Source organism: Chinchilla lanigera, unplaced genomic scaffold (assembly GCF_000276665.1).
Source record: "Chinchilla lanigera isolate Chin_1 unplaced genomic scaffold, ChiLan1.0 scaffold00054, whole genome shotgun sequence".
Taxonomy (NCBI): domain Eukaryota; kingdom Metazoa; phylum Chordata; class Mammalia; order Rodentia; family Chinchillidae; genus Chinchilla; species Chinchilla lanigera.
Genome location: NW_004955455.1, coordinates 8,996,478 through 9,021,850, shown reverse-complemented (window position 1 = coordinate 9,021,850; position 25,373 = coordinate 8,996,478). Strand labels below are relative to the sequence as shown.

The window sequence follows — 25,373 nt, the reverse complement described above, 5'->3', positions numbered from 1 at the left end:
GATCCATTCTTTTGAAATTGAAACTCAGGAAGGAAGTCTCACGTCTTGTTCCTTCAGGTTCCTTCTTTGTTGGTGTCTGGAATTACATTTCTAGTTCTATGTCCTCCAATGGCCTTCTGTCTGCTCTGCACCTTATTGTGCTGGATTGTACTATAGGGTTAATAACCCTTAGTTATTTCAGGCTGATCAGGCCCGCAATCTCCCAAACGAGTGGATAGCAAGGCTTAAATAAGTTAGAAAACTGAAATTATTTTAGGGCTCCGGGAGGGTTCAATCCTCTTACAGAATTCAAGATTCTCTGGGTTAAGACCAAGACTTCCCTGTGTGGCCCATATGTATTTGACTTTCAAACAAAGGCAAGGGATATGTACTGAAGAAAAGGCAGGAATCTGGGCAGGACTTGGGAATCCCTCTAAGGATTTTTCCAAGTAATACTTTGTGTTAATTTAAGAGAACATGTTATCCCCAGGAAGGCCTTCACCACAGGGGTGAGAAGCCTACAGCTACAGTCTCCTTTTAGTTAATTGGGGTAGGAACAAAAGTCCTCAGCTGTGGCCTTGTCTTGTCCTTTGAGGCCTCATGGCTTCACCCAACATTACAGGCCTCAGTAGGGACCAGTGACTCACGGGTAAACATGGAAAGCCAAATGGTTAATTTAAGTCCTGCTCCGAGCGGCTTCGTAGTGGTCTCCATCTAGTACCCCCAGGAATTGTTAGAGGCTTGGTTGTTGTTTAAAAGCACTGTGGAATTCTTGGGTTTGAGATGTAATGTTGATGTTGCCCTTCGACCTGGCCCTACAGTGGACTGTTTCCTAATTTCATTTCTTTTGCTGCTCACAATAACCCTGTAAGGTAGTGTGATGGCAAAAAGTGATCTGTGTGCAGTTTATCTCAGTAGAGAAAACCTCTGGCTGATACTGCAAGTATGGACTGTTTCTCTGTAACATGAAATTTAAGTCAGATATTCTTGTTAGATGATGGTTTTTTTTCCTGAGCTATAACCCCAGACCTTTTCATTTTTTGTTTTGTGACAGATCTAGCTAAGCTATATGAGGCTGGCCTTGAACTTGTGATCCTTCAGTCTCAGCCTCCTGAGTATGCCCTGTGTGCCTACATTCTTTTTCTTCCTTTGAGACAAGATTCTGCTATGTTGCCCACTTTCCCAGAGCCTGGGGCTCAAATGATCCTCCTGCCTCAGCCTCCTGATATCTGGCACCACAGGCACATGCCCTCAAGCCCAGCTTTCAACTGTTAGGGTTTTTTTTAACTCTTTATTAATGTAATATTTAAGGCTGGGTATCGTAACACATTCCTGTAATCCCAGCACTTGGGAGACTGAGGCAGGAGGATCACCACAAGTTCAAGGCCAGCCTGGACTCCATAGTAAATTCAAGGCTAACTTGTCATACGTAGCAAGGCTGTGTCTCAAAAAACAAACAAAAAAGCAATATAATATTTAAACTAAGGAGACAATAATAGAAGATTCCATACCCTTCTATTTTTTACAATATTCCATACCCTTCTATTTTTTACAATATTTGCTTCTATTTTTTAATGTACAAACTGCTACAAAGTTGGTATTGTCCTCTGACCAGTTGAATGTTCTTTTCAGGTATTGTTGACCCGAGGCCTGGCCAGATCCCGGCCTTGCCTGTTCAAAGGCACTTTAACGGCAGCCTTCTCTCTAGCATTGCGGTAAGAAACTTTTAGTCTTCTGTCTGTACCCCTGAGTACTTTTACAGCAAAATCTGAGGGAAAGTATCCAAAATGAATTGTGTTCGGGCTGCCAGTGGCCACATGCAATCACTTTCCCCCGTGAGTTCTTAACTGACCACATAAAGGAAACCTAAGAGCTAGCGGAGGCTCTGCCCAGGGCAAGGGAGAGGATTAAGGGTGTCATGTTAGAACACAGACTGAAATGCTGCAATAGGGAAGGGCAGCAAGGCTGTGATGTTTGCCTTCACTTAATCACAGTATCTAAGAAGCAAAAGTTTCCTCATAGGGTTCTAAGAACTGTCAAATGGCAAAAAGTGTTCATCAGTGAGTCCAGAATATTTATCAACTGTTGCTGACTTGGGAGGAGGTTAGGAAGAACTCCTGGAGGAAAAGGTGCCATGGTGAAGGCAGCTTGGGAAGAGCCACCTGCCCTGCTGTTCCTGCAAATCCACAGCACACCTCACTGCTGGAAGCCCTGAGAACACGTTCTGTGGTTGTCACAAAAGCCCTTATGCTTGTTTCGTGGGATATTGGCCCAAACAGATCCAAACATGGAACACCCCAACCTCATTTTTGGATGGCGGAGCATGTCTGTTAATAACCCATGGAGTCATTTTCCACGGAGCCGTTTGGAAAACAATGATTAGAAAAGTGGTGGCAAACATGTGGTTTTAAGACAAAAGATGTTAATGTATGAGTTGGGGTTTTGCGGGGGGGGGGGTTGTCGTTTATTTTTGTTTTTGTTTTCCTAAACAAAACCTCAATATTTAGGATTAATTGCAGCGTTGGCACTTTATGGTAAGAGGGTTTTAGGTTGCAATTTGGACACTCATCTCTAAAAGGCTTACCATCACTGGGTTAGAGCATGTGTTAGCAGACGCTTTCTGTGAAGACCCAGGTAGTACACACTCTCAGCCAGTGGGCCATACGGGCTCTGTGGCAGCCACTCCTAACATGCAGAAAACAACTGGGTATTCTTTCAGCTTGCCCAGCGCAGATTAGCTTCGTTGCTCAGCCTCGTGTAGGTAGACCAGTGCTTAACCCTGATTGCACATTTCAGCCTTGTCTCGAAAATTATACTCATGAAAGCAAAAGTAGATGATACAGATTGCAGTAGTATGAAATCAGTAACACTGTGCACACATTAGCTAGAAACCATTTCTCCCTGTAAGTTCTTGTTATCTTTTCTTCCTTGCATGGTCTCTGAGTGATTATTTTTTAAAATAATGTCTTTATTAAAATACAGTTCACATTATCATATGCTTCACACCAAGTATATGGTTCGCTCATGGGTAGTATGTTCATAGAACTGTGTAACTATCACCGTTGTCAGATTCTGAAACTTTTTTTTGTTATCCTCAGAAGCAGCTCCATCTCCATCAGTCATCACTCTCCTCTGTTCTCCTTCACCCCTGGCAACAGCTAATCTCCTTTCTGTCCCTTTGGGCTGGGCTGTTTCTCATCATCTCACGTAAACAGAACCATACAATCATGCCCTTTTGTTACTGCCTTTTCCCATTTTGCGTAATGTGTTCAAGCCCAACTATGTCATACCGTGAGTTGGAAATTCATTCCTTTTTACGGCCAAATAATCCATTGTATGGTTATTCCACATCTGAATTGTTTCCATTCTTCAGCTATTCTGAATTTTGTTGTTAGGCACATTGATATACAAGTTTCTGTGTAGACATTTTCATTTCTCTTGGGTGTATTTCTAGGAGTAGAATGGCTGAGTCATGGACACTTAACTTTTTGAAGAACTGCCAAACTCTTCTCCAAAGTGGCTGTGCCGTTTTATACTCCCTTCAGGAGTGTATGCAAGTTCCCGTTCTCCACACCTTCACCAACACTTGTTATCTGTGGTTTTTTTGTTTGTTTTTGTTGTAGCTATCCTAATAAGTGTGATATGGTATCTCGCTGTCATTTGATTTGAAATTCCCTGGTGGTTAGTGATGTTGGCCATTTTTTTGTGTACTTATTAACCATTTGTATATCTTTAGAGAAGTGTTGATTTAGAGCCTATGACTGTTTTACAGTTGGGTTTTCTTTCTTTACTGAGTTGTATGAGTTCTTTTTATGTTCTGAATATAAGTTCCCTAAGATTCATAATTTGGAAATATTTCCTGTCGCTCTATAGGTTGCCTTTGGACTTTCCTGGTAGTGTCTTTTGAATCACAAAATTTTTTTATTCTGAAGTACAATTTATTTATTTATTTTTTGTCTGTTGTATTTTTGGTGTCTTATCTAAGTTATTGTACAACCTAGTGACATAAAGACTTCTCTGTTTTCTTCTAAGAATTTTATAGTTGTAGGCTCTACAGAGTGGCATACACCTAGCATATAATCCCGGCACTGCCAGAGGCTGAGGCAGGAAGATCCCAAGTTCAAGTCCTGCCTGAATAACTTACGATACCCTATCTCAAAATAAAAAATAAAAGTAGCTGGAGATGTCGTTCAGTGGTAGACAATACTTGGGTTCAATCACCAGTACTGGGGAGAAAAAAGAATTTTATAGTTATAAAAGTAGCATTTAGATCTGTGATCTATTTGAGTTAATTTTGGTATATGCTATGAGATAGAGGCAGTTATTTTAATATTCATCTTTTTCTGATTAGGAAAGTAATGCATGCTTATTGCAGAAAACATATATAAAGCACAAAAGTATAAAGAAGAAAAAAAATTTCTTTTGATTTTCTTTTTTACAACCAGAAATACGTTAACTTTTTTATCTACCTTTCCAATCTTTTCTGTGTTTATATTTGTAAATGTTAGTATCAGACTATATATATTTTGAAATAAACTGCTTAATCCAAATATGAATTACTGATGAGTTATCAAGTGGACATTTTGGCAAGCACAATTCATTTGAAAATTTAACTGTAATAAAAGCCTCCAGAAGTCCTTTTTCTCTCCTCGTTATGTCGTTGTTTACATGTGTGTGTTTTACAATTTAGTACAGCATGAGCATTTTGTCATGGCAGTAAAACTTCAAAATTGACTTTTCTTTCCATCGTGTGTGTGTGTGTGTGTGTGTGTGTGTGTGTGAGAGAGAGAGAGAGAGAGAGAGAGAGAGAGAGAGATACTTGGGATTGAACCTCGGACCTTTACTCTGTATTACATCCCCAGCCCTTTTTTATTTATTTTGAGGCAAGATCTCAGTAAGTTGCTAGATTGCCCAGTTGTGGCTTGAAGTTGTTGTGTCATGGACTTAACTATCCCCTGGTGTATGTCCCCATTTCCAGCCTGTCATTTTCTTAGACATCCTGGGAAGCATAATTTCTAGGAGTTAGAGGGCTTTGTCAGGGTCGCCCTTCGGTGTACCTGTCCGAATAAGCGGATCTGTCTGTGTCTAGCCCTGTGATTGCCGCACAGTTTTCAGACAATCTGATTCGGCCGTTCCTCATCCACGTCATGTCTGTGCCTGCTCTCGTGACCCATCTCAGCACAGTGACCCCTGAGGTAAGTGGGCTTTGTGAATTTCCCCAAACTCCAAATCAGTTTTGGGGTTTTTTTCTCAGAATTTAAAACAAAATGATTTCTCTGCCAATTCTCACTCCTTCCCCTGCTTTTCTTCTAAGGCAGTAGCCACTGCGGCATGCTTACGTTAGCAGCCCAGAGAAGCAGGCTCTCACTTTTGTCATTTTTCTCCTTGGTGCTTGATAGCATGTGCCACATAACCAGGGGGTGATCTGTAAACAACCACGTTCACACCACAGTGGGAAACCGTTCTGTCAGTGTCCACCCTCACAGCCTCCCGTTGTTTGCAGTGTCTCACTGTTTTGGAATCGCATGACATGCTTCGTAGATTCATCATATTTTTGAGAGCTGAAGATCGGTGCCTTGACATATGTGAAAATTTAGAAGGATGCCATACCCTCTGTGTAATGGGTGAGTACCAGTGGCTGGAATTTGATTCTAGCTAGCAGAGGAAGCCCAAATCCTTTGCTTCCCTGCTTAGAGATTATTCATTGTTTTTAGTAACAATTTGAAGTGCTTGCCATAAAAAATATGTATCCAGACAGTTAAAATGGGCATGTAAAATTACAATTATATGGAAATGAACCTGGAGAGATAGGTAAGTGACTATAGGTGGGCATTCAGTTTCAGCCTTCGGCCTTCTGGCAGTTAAAGGAAACATGAAAACGTGAATTGCCCGGATAATTTATATTTCAAGAGAGAAGAGAGGGGCTTAAGTGGAGCTTAAACCAGAGTAGCACCTGCTTCACCTGTTTCACGATGTTATCATTGTCAACGAAGGCAGGGTTTATGGGTAGAATTATTTAGAAACAGTGGAGATGCATTATTCTATGAGTCTTGAGATTTTACATGTTTTCTTAATATGTAATACTCATGGAAAGTGGGAATCATTATTCCAGTCTTGCAGCTAAGAAAACAGATTCAAGAGGTAGGTTGAGAGTCATGCAACTCCTCTACAGCAGACCCAGGACTTGAAGTTAGGTTGGCCTCTTTCTGACTCCTGCACCATACTGTGGTCTCCGGCACTGGCAGGCGCCCCTCACGTGGACTCTCCTCCTGCACATATGCCGTGGCTGCCTGAACCACGGAGAGCAGGGCTCTCCCTTCTCTCTTTGCAGCCAACATCTTACAGCTGGGCTCCCTCAGCCCCCAAGTGCTAGAGGAGGAGACAGATGGATTTGTGAGCTTGCTCACCCGGATGCTGTGCTACTGTCAGAAGTATGTGTCCCAGAAGAAGTCCAACCTGACCCACTGGCACCCTGTCCTCGGCTGGTTCTCCCAATCTGTGGATTATGGGTAAGCACTGTTCTGTCTCTCTCCCTACCACTTTCCTTCTTCCTTTCTTCCAGTTTCTGTTGTTTTGTTTCTTAGAACAAAAATAGTGTGTCTTCATTGTACAAAATAAAGATAAGACCAAAAGAAAATAAAAGCCATCCTTCCATCTTTTCATATGTTGAAATTCTTTTACAAGCATAAGATTTTACATTTTGCTGGGCATGGTAGCACATGCCTGTAATCCCAGCACTCGGGAGGCTGAGGCAGGAGAATCACTGAGTTTGAAACCAGCCTGGGCTACACAGTGAGCTCAGGGCCTGCCAACCTGAACTGCATGGCGAGACCCTGTCTCAAAAAGACAAAAAAAAAAAAAAGATTTTACATTTTATCCTTTTCATTATTAAGTTATGAACTTCATCTATTGATATTTTTTCCTCAGTATCCCTGTCATGGAAACGCACACACGGGAGACTATAGATAAGGCAGCATCACAGACATGAGAAGAGTGTGCTGGGCTGAGAGGAAGTTGAGGTCATGGACATCCAATTCTTTTCCAATCAGATGTCTGCTCGGGTGTGGGGTCCCTGGCAGGTGCTGGAGGAGCGGGAAGGAAATTCCTAGATCTCTTCCCTTTTCCTTGTAGCTAAGTGGCATCCTTGAGCCTATCTATTTTACAAGACTATTGCTAGGACAGCCTACCCAGCATGATGTCCCCACCCATGATGTGTGCTTGGGGTCTGAGGGGCCTTGGGGGACAGGGTGGGGCAACACAGCCCCTTCATAGATAGTAGGGTCTCAGCTCCCTGCCTGTACCCTCGGTGCCTTTGGACAACTTGCTTCACCTCAGCTTTTTCATCTGAAATGAGAGGCAGTCATCAGAGTGCCTCCAGAAGGACTGAACGAGACCATGAAAGGGCCTGCCACTAGGCCTGGTGTGTGTTCTGTAGGTGCAGGCTGTTAGCATCACGACAGTGTACTGAGGGCCAGTTTAGGGTCTGAGCAATGGCGGGGTATCAACAGGTTCCAGGAATGAGTGTGGTGCTGGGGTACAGCCTAGAGTGGAGAGAGGACACTGCCCCACAGGCAAGGAAGTGCTGAGGAGGCACTGAGTCAGCTAGATCTGGGCCCACAGCTGCAGGCCAACCAGAAGGCAGACCGCACAGCCAGCATGAGAAGGCTTTTGTCCGTACAGCGATAGGGAGCTGTCTTTAGGATGTCTGTGTCACGTGGAGTTTGTGGGTCTGGGAGAACCAGTAACACTCGTGGCAGCCCAGGAAGTTTGGGTGCAGTGATGGACAGACAGAGATTCAGTATCTCCAGCCCTCAGTGACAGTTTGTTGGTTCCATTTCTTTTTTGTGTTACTCTTTTCTCTGCTGTACTGTGTGCAAGGCCTGAGCTGCACCTCCAAGTCTGAGGCCCACTGGAAAGTGGAGCAGGCTGTCCCTAGTCAGGCAGCAGTGGAGCTGCCATGCCTGTCTTCTGCTCTCTCCTAGCCTCAACGAGTCCATGTACTTGGTCACCAAACAGCTGCAGTTCCTGTGGGGAGTGCCTCTCATCCGCATCTTCTTCAGTGACATCCTGAGCAAGAAGCTGCTGGAGCACCAGGAGCCAGCCCCCGCACGGCCGGCGTCCCCACAGAATGTGCTTCCCGTGAAAAGTGAGTGGCCGAGCCAGCCTGCCAGGGCTCTGCGGGGCCCAAGGGCAGCTCCTGACTCCCGTGTGGATGTTCCACTATCTACCACGCTCTTTCCCCCAGAGACTCCGAGGCTTCTTAAATCGTCTCTGTTTTAAGAGACGATTTATGGGGCTGGGTATTTAGCTCAGCGGCAAAAGCGCCTGCCTGGCAAGCGCAAGGTCGTGAGTTCGGTTCCCGGTACCAGAGAAAAACCAAAAAAAAAAAAAGAGACGATTTATGAATGAATACATCATGTGACTGTCCCTGAGCTTAGTTTGGCCATGAGCTTTGTAGTAGCCAAAATGAAAAGGGTTATTTGGACCCTTTCTCATTACCAGAAAGAAAGAAAAAGACCCGTTTCTTTAGAGATACGGTACTTTATTAAGTTTTAATCATAAAATGAATCCCATGTGGGGCTTCTCATAAAGAAGCCGCTGAGGCACAGAGCAGGCCGGCACCTCAGCAGCACGCCTCCTGTGGGATCAGAAGTGAATGCTGTGAAAAGGTTTCTTGTTGCCCTTTCTGATCAAAGTTAAGGAAATGCAAGCCAGACACGATGGCACACACCTGTAATCCAAGCGTTCTGGGAGGGTGAGGCAGGAGGATCACAAGTTCAACCTTAACCTGGGTGACTTAGCAAGACACTGCGTCAAAAATGGAAAAGGGCTGGGAGTACAGCTCAGTGCAAAGGCCCTGGATTCAATCCCTGTACAGAAGGGAGGGGGCAAAGAGAGAGGCAGGTGGGTGGGCAGAATGGACAGACAGACAGACAGGAAATGCCGGGAATATGTGTGCAATGAAGTATTCCACCTGCAGCAGATTTTCAGTTTCAGAGTGGGTTTTCTTTTGCCACTCATACACTGCATAGCCGTCTTCTAGCTAACAGTGAGTATGGGCTCGCCAGATGTAACTTCAGCGGGATGTAAATGAGAAGGCTTCAGACAAAAGTAGTGTTCAGAAACAAATGTCAGACCTTGGAGTTGTTATGTTTCATGTCCCTCCAAAAGTGGAGAGAATTGAGACTGTGCCTTTCACTCTCTCCTAACATGGTCCCCTGAAGTTTTACTTTTATGACTTCTGAAATTAGCTGGTATAGTAGAAGAATCACATGTCAAAGATGAGTATGCCTGGCTTGTTCGGAGAGACTTTCTGATATTCTGAAGAGGTTGCTGGGTTAGACCAGAAAACCCCATCATTAATGTTTCTCTAATTTATCCCAAAGAAATGTCTTTTTTGTTGTTATTCTTTTGAGAGGGTCTCACTATGCAGTTCAGGCTGGCCTTGAACTCACTGTGCGGCCTTGAACTCGTGGTGACCCTCCTGTCTCAGCCTTGGGAGTGCTGGGATTATAGGTGTGCACTACCATGCCCAGCCTACAAAGAAATGTCTAGAGTCCAAGCAGCAGCCCCACTGGCTGGCCCTGGCCCTGGCTCTGGCCCTGGCCCTGGCCCTGGCCCTGGCCCTGGCCCTGGCCCTGTCTGTGAATGTGGACTTCTGTCGAAATGTTCTTCCCTTGACCTGGTGGGATCTGGCAGATGGCTGAACTTCTGCTTCCCTTTCTTCTTTCCTCCCTGCCAGGCCTTCTCAAGCGTGCATTTCAGAAGTCTGCGTCAGTTCGGAATATTCTCAGGCCTGTCGGGGGGAAGCGCGTCGACTCTGCAGAGGTCCAGAAGGTTTGCAATATCTGTGTCCTCTACCAGACCTCGCTGACAACTCTGACGCAGATCCGCCTGCAGATACTCACAGGTTCGGCGTCCCAAAGCTGCAGTGCCATGCTTCAAATTCGGCAGGCTGTTTTTCTTAGCAAAACTTGACCTTCGATTGTCCTCTGGTTTCCTTGACTTACTTAGAAAGTTGATTCTGACGGAGGGCAGTTTTTTAATTATTCTTTTTGAGAGATTGGTAGGCTTGCTTTAAGTAGCTCAAGCCAGCCTCATTCCGAGCACTTCTATTTTGTTCCTTACCTGGCTCTTGTTTCATTTATAAAGTACAACTTTTAAAATGTTGTATTTTCTGAATCGAAAACTAGAAAAGATAGGGAAGCAAAAACGAAACAAAACACCACTCTTCATCCCACAACCCCGCAGTTAGCTGGTATACACCCGTTCCTGCGTGCATTACACACGTAATATAAATATATTTAAACTGACATACACTATTTTATCCCTCCTTTTCCATTGGTCACTTTATCATATCAGCAACCCTTCAGAAACCTCATTTTTGTTGGCTGCATGATATCTCATCACATGGATATGCTAAACATTTTCCTTTTTAGCTGGGCAAGGAAGAAAGTCCCTCCCCTGAACACAGAATTGGGCATTGAGGGCTTTTGGATTGCAGTGCAGGAGTCATTGGTATGAATTCGTATTATGAGTTCAAAAGGCCCTTGAAAATGAAAACCAGTCACTACATAAAGGGTTAAGAACTCCGGCACTGTACATTTTTTAAAATCCTAACATACTGCTGCTTCTGCCTTTCACACTTACTCATTCTTTAAATACTTATAAAATACCCGTCCTTGTAAAACCCTGAGGACTCAGACGTAAACAGCTAAGTCAGGCCTCTGCCCACGAGAAGACTGTATTCTAGTAGTGGGGAGACTCCATTGTGTAAGTAAAGGGTGGCTCACCCAAAGTGATGACCACTTTGAGAAACTGAGAATAAGGAGAATCAGTGTTGGTGAGGACTCGAGCAGGGTTTCTCGGCCTCTGCGGCGTTGGCCCTTTGGGCCAATAATTCTTTGCTGCAGAGGGCTGTCTGTGCAGTGTAGGACATTTACCAGTCCTGGCCCACCAGCCCCTACCTTCTACCCAAGTTCTTCTACCCGAGTTGTAGCAGCCAAGCGTGTTTCCAGGTGTGGCCAAGTGCCCCCTGAGGGGCTTTGGCAGAATCACCCTGCTTGAGACCCACTGGCCTAGTAACAGTGGTGGAGATGGAGATGGGGAGGTTTCAGATGTGTTTTGGAGGTGCAGTCTCTAGCCTTACTGGTAGATTAGATTTGGGGGCACAGTGAGTAAAGGTTTCAAAAGTGATGCTTAGTTTTTGGCTCAAGCTCCTGCGTGCATGGTGCTGCCATTTGCTAAGCTGAGGTGCATTTGGGGACGTGGCTTGCAGGGACTTGAGCATTGTGTTAGGCTGTCACAGGTATGGGCAGAGGTATCCAGAAAGCCTTGAGTGTACTGTCAAAATAGCGCAGAAAATGGAGCGTAAGCCCTGGGGCAGGTTCCCGAAAGAGAGGCAGGAGGGAAAGGAGGACCCCACGCCAGATGCTTCCTAGCACCTGAAGGCTTGGCAGCATCCTGGCTGAGAGGAGTGTGAGGGGGCCACCTGTGTCTAGTGTAAGAGGAGCTCACATCTGAGTTCATTTTCCCAAGTGAGAGGACCCAAAAAGAAGGTGCTTGGCCAACATGAAAGTACGTACTTTTACAAGTAAAAGACTAGTCTAAAATGTGTTTGTGGTATCCAGTCTATTAGTTTAGTTGTATAAGTCAGATTTTAGAAAAGAGCATATTTGTTTAAAAATACTATGTCTTTACTCTCACATTTTGCTCATGCTCCTCGTGTACCCTGGCGGCACTGGAGCTTTTCTGGTCCTCAGACGTCTCTCTCCAGGGCCCTGCATCCCCGTTTCTGTCTCTAGTGAGCCAGTGTTTGTGGCTGTGACTATTTCCGTCTACACCATGGGCAGCACATAATGTGAAGGCAGTTGCTTTTCTTCTTTATGATCCCCACAATGTAACTACTGTTTCTTTTTTAACCTGTATTAAATTATAAGGTTTCTGTAGTCTTTAGTGTGTGTAGTACAACATAGACTACCTAAAAACTATGAGCTGAGCACCCGTATACCCACCAACCTGGTGAAGAAACCTTTGCACTTTAAAGGCTTCTTTTTAACTACATCTCCCTGCCCTTGAAAGTGTGAGGTCAAACTTTTAGGAGTAATAACTCAATGGATGCTACATTTCTTGGCCTCCTTTATAATCCGTTAGTTCAACTCTAAGCATCCTTAAGTAGCTTTGAATTCTCCGTATGCCTCCCCCAGGCTATTGTATCTTCCCCAAACAATTCTTCTTTCACAACTAAGTAACTCAGTGTACTTTATAAAATAAGAAGGCTCAAATAAAAGTAACTACTTCTATTTGAAGCATATATTTGCAAATATTATAAGGACTCAAATAGAAGTAACCGCTCCTCAAATAGAAACGTGACCCTGCCATCTGTTCAGCAACACGTGGAGTTTCAGATCCAGACTTTCTAGTCACTATGTGTCTGCATTATTAGACTTAAATGTACCAGTGATGAACCTCATGTGTCTGAGGCCTTGGATAGCCATCAGGAAGCTGACTTGGAATGTCCTCTGCTTCGCCTTTTGCTTCCCCAGGCTTAGTCTTACATAATATGTCAGACCATCTCTGCTACAGTCGTTCATTGCTTTCTCATTTTTAATACAGAATAATAGTAGTTGAGAAGAAAACTTCGCTAAATGAGGGTGAGCCCGGAAGATAGTTTAAGACGGGGTTCAGCCCATGAGTCAAAGCCAGCTCACTTACTTTTGTAAATAAAGTTTTACTAGAACACAGCCAAATCCGTTAATTTACATCATGCGTGTAAGCTCCCTTTCTGCTGCAGTGACAGCACTGGGCAGTTGCGGCAGTGTGAAACTGAACTTGGCCTGAAGATTCCTCCATACGCTGAGTCCTTCCCTGATGAACCTTAACCCTAACTTAGCAGTTCGTCACCTTAAGTAGTAGGCCGCGTCATCCCACCCAAACCTTAAGTATGTAAGCAAACTGAAAACCTGACTTCGGAGAGTACTTTTGAAACAAATAGCTGAGTCTAAACCAATCACAGCAGCAGTTTTCAGTCAACAGACAGCCAGTGTATCAGACAGAGCGTGTTCAAATAAAGAAAGCGTTGAGTTATGATAATCACTGTCTGCCCACTTTCAGAGCAGAACACTCTGAACCTCTTCTGGTCCTGAGGGCTGTACAATGTGTCAGCCATCCTTTGTTCAATTAAACTCTGCTAAATTCAATTTGTCTCAAATTTTTATTTTAACAACAGAGACCATGTGGCACATGCAGCCTAGCCCTCTCCAGAAAAACTTGCTGATCCCTGTTAAAACATAATTACTAACTCACACTGATCTGGGTTCTTTTCCTGGCTCTGACATTGATTGGCTGTGTGGTCTTGGGCAAATTACTTAGCTCGTCTGTGCTTCATTTTCCTCCCTTATAAAATGGAGATGACATTGTGCTGGGCAGCCTGCTGCACGCCCGTAGTCCCGGCTTCTCGGGAGGCTGGCACAGGAGCATCACAAGTTCAAGGCCATCATGGCTAACTTAGCCCCTATTTCAAAATTTCAAAATTTAATTTTTTTTTCCCCTCGGGTTCAATTCCCAGTATTAGGGGGAAAATGGGATGACACTGGGTTTCACAAGCAGATGGGCAATGCGTGCCGAATGTCTAAACTGGTATCTGGCACACAGTAAGCACCTACTGAGCGTTAACTGTTACTGTCACTGTGATCCTCAGGGTGATAATGCTTTTCCTAGTTGCACCTTCTTCTCATCACATTAAACGATCAATAATGGATTTAAATGTTTTGTTTTCCCAATGAAAAGGAGAAATAACTGATGAGACGGAGCTGCCACCTGAAGCTTGGGTTTCTCTATCCTTTTCCAGGTCTCACTTACCTTGATGACCTGCTGCCCAAACTGTGGGCATTTATCTGTGAGCTGGGGCCCCATGGAGGGCTAAAGCTCTTCTTGGAATGCCTGAACAATGACACTGAAGAGTCCCAGCAGCTCTTGGCCATGCTGATGCTGTTCTGTGACTGTTCCCGGCACCTCATCACGTAGGTTGACTGCTGTGGGGCTGAGTACATTTCTTAGATCAGACTAGTGTCAGGAAGCAAGTAACAGCTGATGGTTACTGTGTATATTAGGACCTGTGTCAGGGTCATTAGAAGAACTAGACAAGAGCCAGGTAGGATGGCACATGCCTATAATCCAGCTACTTGGGAGGGTGAGGTAGGGTCACGAGCTCATGAGTTCCAAACCAGCCTGAGCAAAACGGTGAAACCCTTTGCTCAAGGATCTCATAAAGAAAAAGAGACAGATAGATAGATAGATAGATAACAAGGAAACATTAACAAAGCGGGCGACATGTTCAAGAATGGTGTTCAGGAATGGTCCCCAGTCTTTCAGGACAGTTGGGTCAGTACCACTGAGTGTAGCCTTTGGAGTCTCTTGGAAATAGGTTCAAATCATAGCTCAGCCACTGAGTCACTATGCTGGATAAATCACTGGAAAATTGCAGGGTCAGAGTGCCAGGGTCCAAAACCTGGCTCAGCATTTACTGTGATGCCCTGGGCAAGGGACTAAGGGATTCCACCCTGCTCTGAGACTCTGTTACGTCATCTGTGAATGGGAATAACAGCAGCACCTACCTTTTAGGCATGTGCTAACGATTAAAAGAGATCATTAATACCAAATCAGCACAGCCCTGACACACAGGAAGAGTTTGTTTTATGCTGTTACTGTTATTATCAAGCTGACACTAGGCAAATTGCTTAACCTCTCTGAGCCTCAGTCTGCTTGTTAGTAGAACGGACGTAACATTACCGATGTGATAAAGAGTAAGTGAGAAAAGGAATGTCAGCAACTCAGTAAAGTGTCAAGCAAAGGGTGGGAAGTTAGTAAATTGTTTGCTCCTTAATCTTACCTGTTTCCTGATATATTTGGTGTGAAGTCCACCTTTTCCCGAAAGGTTGGTGAAGAGTTACAAGGTAGAGTGCACTTCAGGGCATTACGTGCAGGCTGTAAGACCTTAGCAGGAAGGGACCAGGGACATGTAAGTGGCGGGTTGGGTCGGCATTGTGGAGGAAGGGGCTCAGTAAGCAGGTGGAGGTGAGAACAGAGTCAGTAGCAGCTGGAACACACCCTTAGCTCCTGAGTCAAAAGTAACTGAGGAGTGCATCAAATTCTAAAGTGTATTGAGTAGTTTTAGCAAATTTTTAGTTAGAGCTGTGTCTCACCTGTTCATTCATTGCTGTCTTCTTTCGGACATCTCTTCATTGACTCACAAATACTCATCAAGTGCCGCAGTGTCTGTCCCAGATGTGCACCAGAGCTCCATGGCTTTCTTAGGGAGCATGGACTCAGTCAGTGGCCTTTCCCATTTAGGCAGCAGTGAGGCACAAATCCAAGCAGAAAGCAAGAAAGTGTCACAGATCTTAATGAGTAAGACAAATACAAGGGTAGAGTTTTTTCTTAATTTTTAAAAATCTTTTACTACAGACAACTTCAGATAAATAGAAACTAAAATCATGAACCTTCATGTCATCACCAACTCTGCAGTTTTGCTTCACTGAATCCCCACTTGCTCTCTTCTTCCAGATTTCTTTGAAGCAAATCTTAGACGTTATATTTGACCTGAAGTATCTAAAATAGAGCTTACTTCTTCACATTATTTCATCTGAGAAACAGTAAGATCTCAAGTTATTTTCCATCTCTCAGTGAGAAGTTCTGAATCATTCTCTCATTTAGGATCCTTGATGACATTGAAGTTTATGAAGAACAAATTTCATTCAAACTGGAAGAGCTGGTCACCATATCCTCTTTTCTGAATTCTTTCGTGTTTAAGATGATCTGGGACGGAATCGTAGGTAAGGTAAACATGTCTGCCCTCCTTTTATTAATACTAAACCCAGGGAGGCTAAAGAATCTGTAACACAACTTTATTGTCTACCAGTTAATAGAAAATGCATGTTTATTCTGTGCATTATGACCAGAAGTTTTATTTCTTCACTCTCTCTGACCGCTTAAGACAGTAGTGTTGCTACAGAAGTCTCGTGTCTCACTCTCCCAAGCATCCTTCAGGACTGGCCTGTATATGTCAAAGCTTATTAATGATGATTCCCCTTACCCTGACTCTCTTGATTACTGATAATGATTTTCATGAGGATAAAATGTGTACCAGTTCACAGCTCAGATGAGAGTCTACCTTGTAAAGAGTTTCCAGTTGTTCAGTACCGAGCTCCTTAGAGTAAAAGAACCTTTGGATGGCGAACCATAGACAGTAGCATGAGTGACTGTCTGAGATACCAGGCCCTGCAAACATTTAGTACATTCCCAGGGGGCCTTTTAATCTGTTCAGTTCCGCAGACATTTCCAAAGCCAGAGAGTTAAGACTTGCTAAGGGCCTCAGGACACCCCACCCCTCAACCTCTCACCGCTTTCCACAAATGTGACACTCCTGTTCGTTTGCTCCATAGAGAATGCCAAAGGTGAGACCTTGGAGCTGTTCCAGTCTGTCCATGGGTGGCTGATGGTGCTGTATGAGCGGGACTGCCGGAGGCGCTTTGCCCCTGAAGACCACTGGCTACGAAAGTGAGCATCAGGGTAGGGAGGAGCAGCCAGGGCCCCTGTCATGGCCCATGGCGGAACACCTTCTCCCCCTCCACCCCGTACACCCATTTGCTGTGACACACCTGTAAGAACGCAGCATCCAGCACCCTTCTGTTACACCAGCATGATCAAAGTTCATTAAGGGCAACAAAGCAGGACCACTCTCAGTCGCTGTTTCTTATCCAGACTGAGAAGAGAAAGTCCTTGAGTTGACCTGAGCCATGGGGTATGACAGTTACATGGCAGTTTCTATCAGCAGGATCACCAGGGTCAAAACTGCTTTTGGTCCTTTTTATTTTTGTTGGGGATCCTCTGACAGTGTCTAAACAAACTTAAAAGCATGCCATGCTGGTCATGGTGGTATGCCTATAATCCCAGCACTCTGAGGATCCCATGTTCAAGCAACTTAACAACTACATGAGACCCTGTCTCAAAATTTTAATTTGAAAAAAGGTTGGGGATGTAACTCGGTGCCAAGGCCCCAGGTTCCATTGCGTGTACCATCCCCCGCCAGAAGGGCTGTGTCAGCATTACTGTCAGTGACATGCCAGCTCTCACATAACCGTGGGAGCTCTGACACCAGAGCAGGGCCTTACAAATGCAGTAAATGGCCAGTTGCTCTTAGGTGCTGTGGACCAGTCTGTCGTAGCTGCTCCCTCTGCTGTTGCAGCCAGAATGTGTGAACGAACAGGTGTGGCTGTGTTCCCATAGAATTTTGCAAAGGCAAGATTTGGCCCTCCAGGATGGTTTTTCTGTTTTAATAATTAGTAACCCATATCTTTCTTTTTAAGGGATCTCAAACCTAGTGTGCTCTTCCAGGAACTTGACAAGGACCGAAAACGCGCCCAGTTGGTCTTGCAGTACATCCCTCATGTCATTCCACACAAAAACGTGAGTGGCACTCAGAGCTGGGCTACTAGCATGTTCTTCTATCCCATGCAGTTCTTGCCCTCCCATCCTTGTGTTTGCAGTTAGAAATGGACATATGGCATCCCTTGCTCTGCAAGCACAGTGGTGATCCCTCTTACCCTGAAAGGTTGCGCTGGTGCTGGGGCTGCAGAGATGGAGAAGGCAGTGTGAATTCAGGTGCAGTGGGACACGGGCTGAGGGAATCCAGCTAGGAGTGGGGAAACAGGTCCGGAGAGAGCACCACAAGCAAAAGTGCATGGGTTTAAAGGTCAAGGCCAAGAGAAAAGGGAGGCATACTGTGTGGCTGGAGAGGATAAACGGGGGAGTCGGGTGGAGTGGAAGAAGTTTGTAGGAACTACAGCAAGAAGGGCCTTAGAAACCAGGGCTAGCAGCTTAGATGTTAACCAAAGCCACTGCCAGATTGTAGGCCTAGGGGACCCCTGGTCAGAGCTGTACTTTCTTTTTTTTCTTTCCCCTTAGTACTTAAGAATTGAATCCAGAGCCTCACACATGTCAGATAAATGCTATACCTCTGCCCTTTTTTTTTTTTTGAGAATGTCTCAGTAAATTGCCCAGGCTGACTTTGAACTTGTGATCTTCATACCTTAGTATCTCAAATAGGTGGGATTATAGGCATGAACCACCACATCCAACTCAGAGCTGTACTTTAGAAAGATCATTCTGGCCACAGTTTAGAAGACTGGCCAGAGGCAGAAGCCATTAAAGCCAGCTGGCCAGCACTAGGGAAGGGCCGATGGAGTAGAACAATGATTAGGTCAAAAGACATTTAAGGAGCTAGCACCTAAGGCCTCAGAGCCTGACACTCAGAAGCCAGGAATGGGGAATGGAGGCAGTTCCTGAATTATTGCCCGCAGTTCGGAGCACTGTCCCTGAGGTGGAAACAAAGACAGGCTGGTCCCGGACATGTGAGCTCAGCTTTGAGTGGGTGGGATGTGAGATGACTGTGGTTCCTGGTGGCTCTAGAGTGTAGGAGAAAAGCTGGGGCTGGAGAGAGACTGCATGTGGGCAGCTTGCAGCCTCCTCTGCACTGACCGGCATGAGGGCGGGACTCGGACCTTGCAGCAGAGCTAGGCCTCATGGGATAGATCACTTGCTGCTAAGAGGAGAGGAGGAGGAATCCAGGGAAGGAAGGAGATCCGGAAAGGGTTGTAGCGATCGATCCCCAGGAGATGAGAGAGACTTGGGAAGGGTCAGGTGCTGTGGCAGGAGTGTCCAGAAGGTGCAGGAAAGTGTCGTTCCCGTCCCCGGTGAGCAGCGGGCACTCTAGCACTATCTGCTGACTTCTGTGACCACATTGTGCCCTCTCAGGAGAGCCTCCCGAGAGCCTAGGGTACCTTTCCTTGCCTGTTCTCTTTTTCTTTCTCTTTCCCCTCAAGATAGGTATAGTTTTTGAAAAGAGCATAAACCTCATTTTTGTAAATTAAATCTCACTTTTCATAGGTACTTAATCCTCACTACTCTCTGAGTTTTGACTTTGTTTTCTTTTTTGTTTTGTCTTTTTGAGACAGGGTCTCACTATGAAGTTCAGGCTGGCCTTGAGTTCACTGTGTAGCCCAGGCTGGCCTAGAACTCACAATGATTCTCCTGCCTCAGCCTCCCCATGTGCTGGCCGCCCGGCTTGACTTTGATTTTAGTATTTACAGTTGCTAATCATTCCCTCTCAAACAGTCATATGCAAATGATACAGCTGTTTAAGTTTTTACTGCACTGGACAGACTCTGGAATGAGGGGTCGTACTGATAATTGCTTAGTCACACGTGCCTCCGTAAGGGAGCCCCACACTCACAGTACCCCGGACTCTGCCAGTAACACACAGCTTTACAAAGCAGGCTGTCTACTGCTGTACTCTTCCAAAGACAGAAGGTACTTCCTCATCTTAAGCTGATCTCATGCTCTGTAACCCTTGGTCCCTGAACAGCCATCCCTTACATACGGTCTCTAGTCTGAGGACTGTCTCCTGAGGTTCGCAAACAACTCCCATTTCCCTTCCAAGTCTGCTGTTTTCCAAGTGTAGCAGTTTTTGTTTCTCAACTATTGCTCTTTTGAAGTAGTCTCCAGCTCCTCTCCTGGCAGTCTCTGGTGTGGTAGTGTCTGATGTAAATGTGGCCCCCCATCCTGGTCCTGTGTTTCCGTGAACTCAGCCTTTGACTTTAGCATTCCCATATGCAGTCTGGAGTCTCTATTCTGTGCATGTGCAGGTCCAGACAGTGGCGTTGGAGGTTGCCAAAGGATATTTACACCTTTGAGGGAAACAGTGTGCTCTACTAGTTCAAAGCAGTTTATAGTTTTAGTATTCATTTGCACTATCTGTGAGTCGAGGCCATGTGCTAATCTTTTTTTCCCCTCCTTTGGGAATTTTGCTTAAGATTACCATCAAGGCCATTTTCCATTGAGTCTCAAATCCCCACACTTGGGGTGGCAAGGTCCCTCCTCATCTCCGGGCCCTGTCCTGCTACCAGTGATTGCACAGCAGTCCACAAGAGCTCCTGCTGTCTCTCTTCCCTTGGGGGTTGAAGGTTGCAGCTGATCTAAGAGATACTGCAGGTTCTTCTTACATAGTGTTAAGGGGTAGCACCCGACCCACTCCCTCCACAGGGTTAACTGTGGGTTTTGCTGGAGTGCACAAGGACAATAGCAAGGTCTCGCTCTCATCCATTACTGTTATGCCCTCCGCCCTAATTGCTGAGCCTTTCTCCTGTCCTTAACCGTACTCCAGTGGATGATTTATAATGCCTTTCCTGTTCGCAGCACTTTCAAGCCTCAGCTCTGTGTGTATGACTCGCTCATACATGCAGCACTTCAGTCTCTGTTCACTACCTGTTTATGTTCCAACTGTGACTTGAGGTCTTTGTCTCTTAGTTCAGCCCAGAAGACCTATCTGGTGTGGGGTGGGCAGGCTCTGTGGTATGGTGGTCTGTCAGTGGACACGGATCTGGTCCCCTTTCTCAGTAGCTGTGTGACTTTGGGTGAGTCGGGGTGTCCTCATCTGCAGAGTGAGGATAGTGATCCTTAGCCTGCTGTCCACTGGGTTGCTGAGGTTTCCTGACTCTTCAGGATTGGATGAACTTCCTTTAAAGCTTCTTCCACATCCTGTGGGAATCCAGAGCCTGATCTAGGCTTTCTGTGATTCCTGGGAGGCTGGTTCTGCCATGGCCCTGCGGTTCTGCTTCCATGTAACTGCCCCTGCACACAGTGGATCAACTGGATATGGCACTCCTCTTCCACCTCAGGCTCCACAAAATGGGGTTGGGGCTGGGGATGTAGCTCAGCGGCACAAGTGCCTGTGTGGCAAGCACAAGGTCCTGAGTTCGATTCCCGGTACAAAAAAAGACAAAAGAAAAGATAGTTCGGGGCTGGGGATTTAGCTCAGCAGCACAGCACCTGCCTGGCAAGCACAAGGTCTTGAGTTCGATTTCCAGTACCAGAAGAAAACAAAACACAAAATAGCTCCCCTCCTTTTAGTGATCATGCTAAAGATTTGGAGTCACGGGAAGAGTCAGGACGTATATATCACATGGCCCCACGTGACTTAAATACCTGTGCAGCTCCCCTGTCCTAGACGGAAGAGGTGGGCGTGTTCTTTGGCTGCATCACCAACCCTCCTCCTTGGGTCCTCAGCCCCTCTCCCTGTGGGTGGCCTTGGCACCCTCACAGCTTGTGATACTATTCAGGGCGCTTCAGTCCTTGTTTCTAAATTGGTGGTGCGTTGCTGAACAGTAGTCCCTCCACGAAATGCCTTCACCCTCCCTTCTTAGGGGCCATTGACAATTACTTCTTCTGCTTCAATCATATTTTCTTTATAGAGTTAATATAAGGGATAAGTAAGCGAGCGTACACTAGTCTTCCCCCTCCATAGCAAATCCTATTACTATTGTTTTTGTTCCCATTTGTACTATTCTTGTGTTTACTAAGGCTCTGGACTTTCAAGGAAGATTGCCATTTGAAAAAAAAAAAAAAAGCAGCTGTGGTTGGCATATGCATTCCTTCCACTGACTTCATTCTCAAGCCCAGGATGATACGAGGGTTCCTGGTTTCCTGAAGGGGTGCCTTGCTGGCACCGTGGAGTGGGCCTGTAGTTCTGCAACTCAGGAAGCAGGGGCAGAAGGACAGCAGTAGCCCTGGAGTTTGAGGCCAGCTGGGTCAACACAGTGAGACCCCATCTCTTAAAAAAGTAGAAAGTAGTTAAAAAAGTAGAAAGTAAAGGCCTCATCAGAATCTCAAGGCTAAAGGCAGACCGTTCTATCCAAGTCTTAACTGAGAAATATTATTGGTGGGACAGTGGTATACTTGGGGCACAGAGGAGGCGGACAGAAAGGCCAGGAACTTTTATACTGTGGGATCCTCTTTTCACTTCTGACAATAGGAAAAATTATCTGAGTTGTTTCTGTGTTTTAAATTCATAGTATTGATTTCCCCTAAAGCGTGCGCAGGTAGGGGAAGCACCTCTGTAGCTTGCTCTTCCGCCCAGTTTCTGTGATGGGTAGTTTACTGCATAAGGAGAATGCTCTTTTGCTGGAGCCCTCGCTGGGCTCTGGCTGCAGCTTAACCACTTTGTCTGGAGCACTTCTCCCTTGGCATGAGTTCAGCTGTATTTCTCATTTCCAAAAGTGCTCTTGAGAATGTTTAATATTCTCATGAGACCAGCAGCACATATCAAGGCATCCCATTCTGGTTGCATCTCACACGACTTAAATTTCAGTAATTCTGCAGAGTGGTTTTTATGGAAGTATCATTTGTTGACCCTGTTTCTGTCATGTCTCCCCCCACTACCCTTGCTCATTTCAGAGAGTTCTCCTCTTCCGAAACATGGTTACCAAAGAAAAAGAAAAACTGGGGCTTGTGGAAACCAGCTCCGCCTCTCCTCATGTCACTCACATTACTATTCGACGGTCCCGGATGTTGGAGGTGAGTGGTGAAGCCTGTAGAAGCTGATTGCAAAGAACTGTGCTCTGTCACATCCACTTTGTAGTGGATGATCTACTGCCTCTGAACTGTTCTCATCACGTCTTGGCCTCATGACCTTGAAATCAAGGCTCCAGGAGCCAACACAGGCCATTTGTCCTGTAGACGACTCTGAACAGTCTGCTTGGTTAAATGTGCCCGTAGTGATGGGGATACACCGTGTCTTCCTTTGCTCCCAACAGTCCCTGGGCTAGAGCATCAGACTCCTCACGCCTCTTTGAAATGAGGACAGGATGTCAGCTGCAGTGACTGCACTGCTGTTTCCAGGTCTGTACAGACTTCCTTGTCCCAGCAGGCACTTTACTATACCCCTGCCTGAGAAGGTTGTACAGGTGGAATGGGGTGCTTTGCCGACTGAGCCCTGCAGAGATACATTTATCCCAGAGTTGGAAAGTCTTTGTACATGTAAACTTACGAGATACCAGGAAAGTTGCCCACTGAAGCCAAACCCAGTGTCTCAAGTCACCAGCATATGGCAACTTCATGTAAAATAAAGTACAGTGGTACCTCGGTTCACAAATGTTTTGTTTGCAAACAGAAGCATTTGACAAAATTTTTTTGTTTGTTTGGGAACTCTGCATCAGGTGACAAACATAACCACAGGATCTTTTATGCACAAACATCTTTTATACACAGACAGGAACATGGCCATTTTTTCCCCAGCATAGTGGAACGAATTAAGTTGTGAACCAAGGTACCACTGTAGTTGCCCTGTCCTGAGATACCTTCCCCTGTATGTCAGAAAGCTGTCATACTGATTTATTATGAGGTGAGTGGTAAGGCCTGTGGGAACCTATCACAAAGTGTGCTCTGCCAAGATAGGATTCTTTATACCCTGACAACAATCTGCTGGAACCCTCTCTTGGTAAAAGGAGTGTCCCTACGACAGCTGTCCCAGACATGCTACGGCCTTCCCTGAGTTGGATAGTGCACAGCCTACCCATTAGTGCAGATCCTGCCAGCAGTGACATTGACATTTGAGCAAGTCTGCAATCCCAGGAGAGGCTTGGCTTGATTTATCTGCCGTGTTTGCTCTGTAGACCTGGTATCCCACTCTGACCACAGTTCCTCATTTGCAGGTTCTGTCGGTATAAGATAAACAAGGGACCCAGTGGCAGCACAGGGCCACATAGGCTTCCACCAGCATGTGGCACCGAACAGCAGCCCTTCATCTCTGCCACAGTGCAGCCCTGCCACGCTGGTATTGCTTCTTACCAGACAGCTTGTTATAGTTCCCCTGACCCCTGGTGATTGACACCAGGAGCTGTTGGAAAAGACGGTATGTTTTAAACAGTTGATGTCTTTGACATTCTTAAAAGCAGAGATAAGTCAGGCATGGTGGCGCATGCCTGTAGTCGTAGCGCTTGGAAGGCTGAGGCACGGGATCGTGAGGCAGCCTGAGCTACGTACTGAGTTTGAGGCCAGCCTGGACCATATAGCAAGACAAAAATAAATAAATTTTTTAAAGTAGGCATAAGGGCACTCAAGTGCCATGAACTAATTAATTTTGTAAGGCGCCTGGAAGGTCAGATAACTCCCACTGAATTCAACCTGCGGGCCACTGGTTTGCAACCTCTGCTTTTATTCAAAGAAAGAAGCAGCCTCGCTGTGTTGTAAAACTCCCTTTGCCACCACTTCCTTCCTCAAACTTGGATGCAGCTTCCATGTCCCCCCACCCATCACACTCCCCCACAGGCAGACAGCAACCACCTCAGAAGAGTGTAGTGTAGCCTTAGTGTCTTCTGGGAGCAGTGGGCTTGCTTAGCTCCCTCTTTATGTGGCATCGCTAACGAAACCACTCAGCAACCCGGTTCTGCGGGGCTGACCCCTTAAAACAAAGCCCCCTCCTCAGAGATGGAAGAATGCCTCTCTTAGGTTTTAGGCAAAGTCCTTTTCCTCTCTCCTTACTATGAGAGCATAGCACATACTTCATCATGAGGGTGAATCAAGAAGGGAAGAGGGGCATTTGTTTAATAATCTGGTGGTTTGGCTATTAAAATGACAGCCCAGTGGCCTTTGCTTGATCTGAACACAAGGGGGCATCGAAAACTTGATGTCAGTTGTCCTGAGTTTTTTTTTTTTTTACCTTCAGTACTGGGAAATGAACCCAGGGCCTTCTCACTAAGCTACATCCCCAGCCTTTTTTATTTTTTGAGACAGGATCTCCCTGTTTTGCCCAAGCTGAGCTCAAATTTATGATCCTCCTGCCTCAGCCTCCAAAGTTCTGGGACTATAGGCGTGAGCCAGCATGCCCTGCCTGTCCTGAGCTCTTCTTCTGCCCCTGGTTCATGGCCAGCTTGAAAAGCCTTGCTTCTAGGAGGCTCACAGCCTCTTCAGTCCCCTCAGCCCCTCATGTCTCTGCCACGGGGTTATGGTTGGGGGGTGTGATCTAAAGCAGAGTGGTGAATCTGCACACACTCAGGGGCACTTGGGAATATTCCACTCATCTTCAATATGATGCCAACAGAATGATCTTCCGTTAGCCTACAGCTGCCTGGTAACATCCTAGTTCTCCATTTTTTACATCCGACCTCATGGTTCTCAGACTTCTTGTGCGTAGAAAGTACTTTCTATGTCCACATGCACAAAACCATGTTCCTGTTCCTCCTGGTGGTATAGGGGTCGTTTCTCCTTAGCTCAGCAACTTGGGAGCTTAATCCCTGATGAGATTAAGAGGCCTCGGGAGACAGTCCTTTGGCTCCCCAAACAAGCATGGCAGGAAGAGAGCCAGGGTCCCTCAGAAACCGTCCCACACTGGTAGATAGCTCATTTGCTTCGTGATAAGGTGACCAGACTGGCAGATGGGTGGCTGCTATGAGATAGTCTGTATAGAGTTAGCAAAGCATGTGACAGCACTGCAGTTGTGACTAAAACGGAAAAGGTGGCCTCAGGAGCACATTAAGGTTGACTTGTAACTCCCTACGTGA

The 25,373-nt window shown here is 45.8% G+C and overlaps 1 protein-coding gene across 3 annotated transcripts in view; it reads left to right on the top strand.

The window, feature by feature from the left end:
* The window catches only part of Ube3b (ubiquitin protein ligase E3B), a 50,317-nt gene that overhangs the window by 10,759 nt on the left and 14,185 nt on the right, over positions 1 to 25,373 (top strand). For all 3 annotated transcript variants that reach the window (XM_005396453.2, XM_013520336.1, XM_005396454.2), the window contains exons 8-18: positions 1,612 to 1,694; positions 5,069 to 5,174; positions 5,483 to 5,603; positions 6,311 to 6,488; positions 7,962 to 8,125; positions 9,722 to 9,889; positions 13,829 to 14,000; positions 15,694 to 15,812; positions 16,422 to 16,536; positions 17,346 to 17,445; positions 22,270 to 22,389. In XM_005396453.2, the coding sequence (XP_005396510.1) occupies positions 1,612 to 1,694; positions 5,069 to 5,174; positions 5,483 to 5,603; positions 6,311 to 6,488; positions 7,962 to 8,125; positions 9,722 to 9,889; positions 13,829 to 14,000; positions 15,694 to 15,812; positions 16,422 to 16,536; positions 17,346 to 17,445; positions 22,270 to 22,389 (1,446 nt within the window). The remainder of the gene's footprint in view (positions 1 to 1,611; positions 1,695 to 5,068; positions 5,175 to 5,482; positions 5,604 to 6,310; positions 6,489 to 7,961; positions 8,126 to 9,721; positions 9,890 to 13,828; positions 14,001 to 15,693; positions 15,813 to 16,421; positions 16,537 to 17,345; positions 17,446 to 22,269; positions 22,390 to 25,373) is intronic.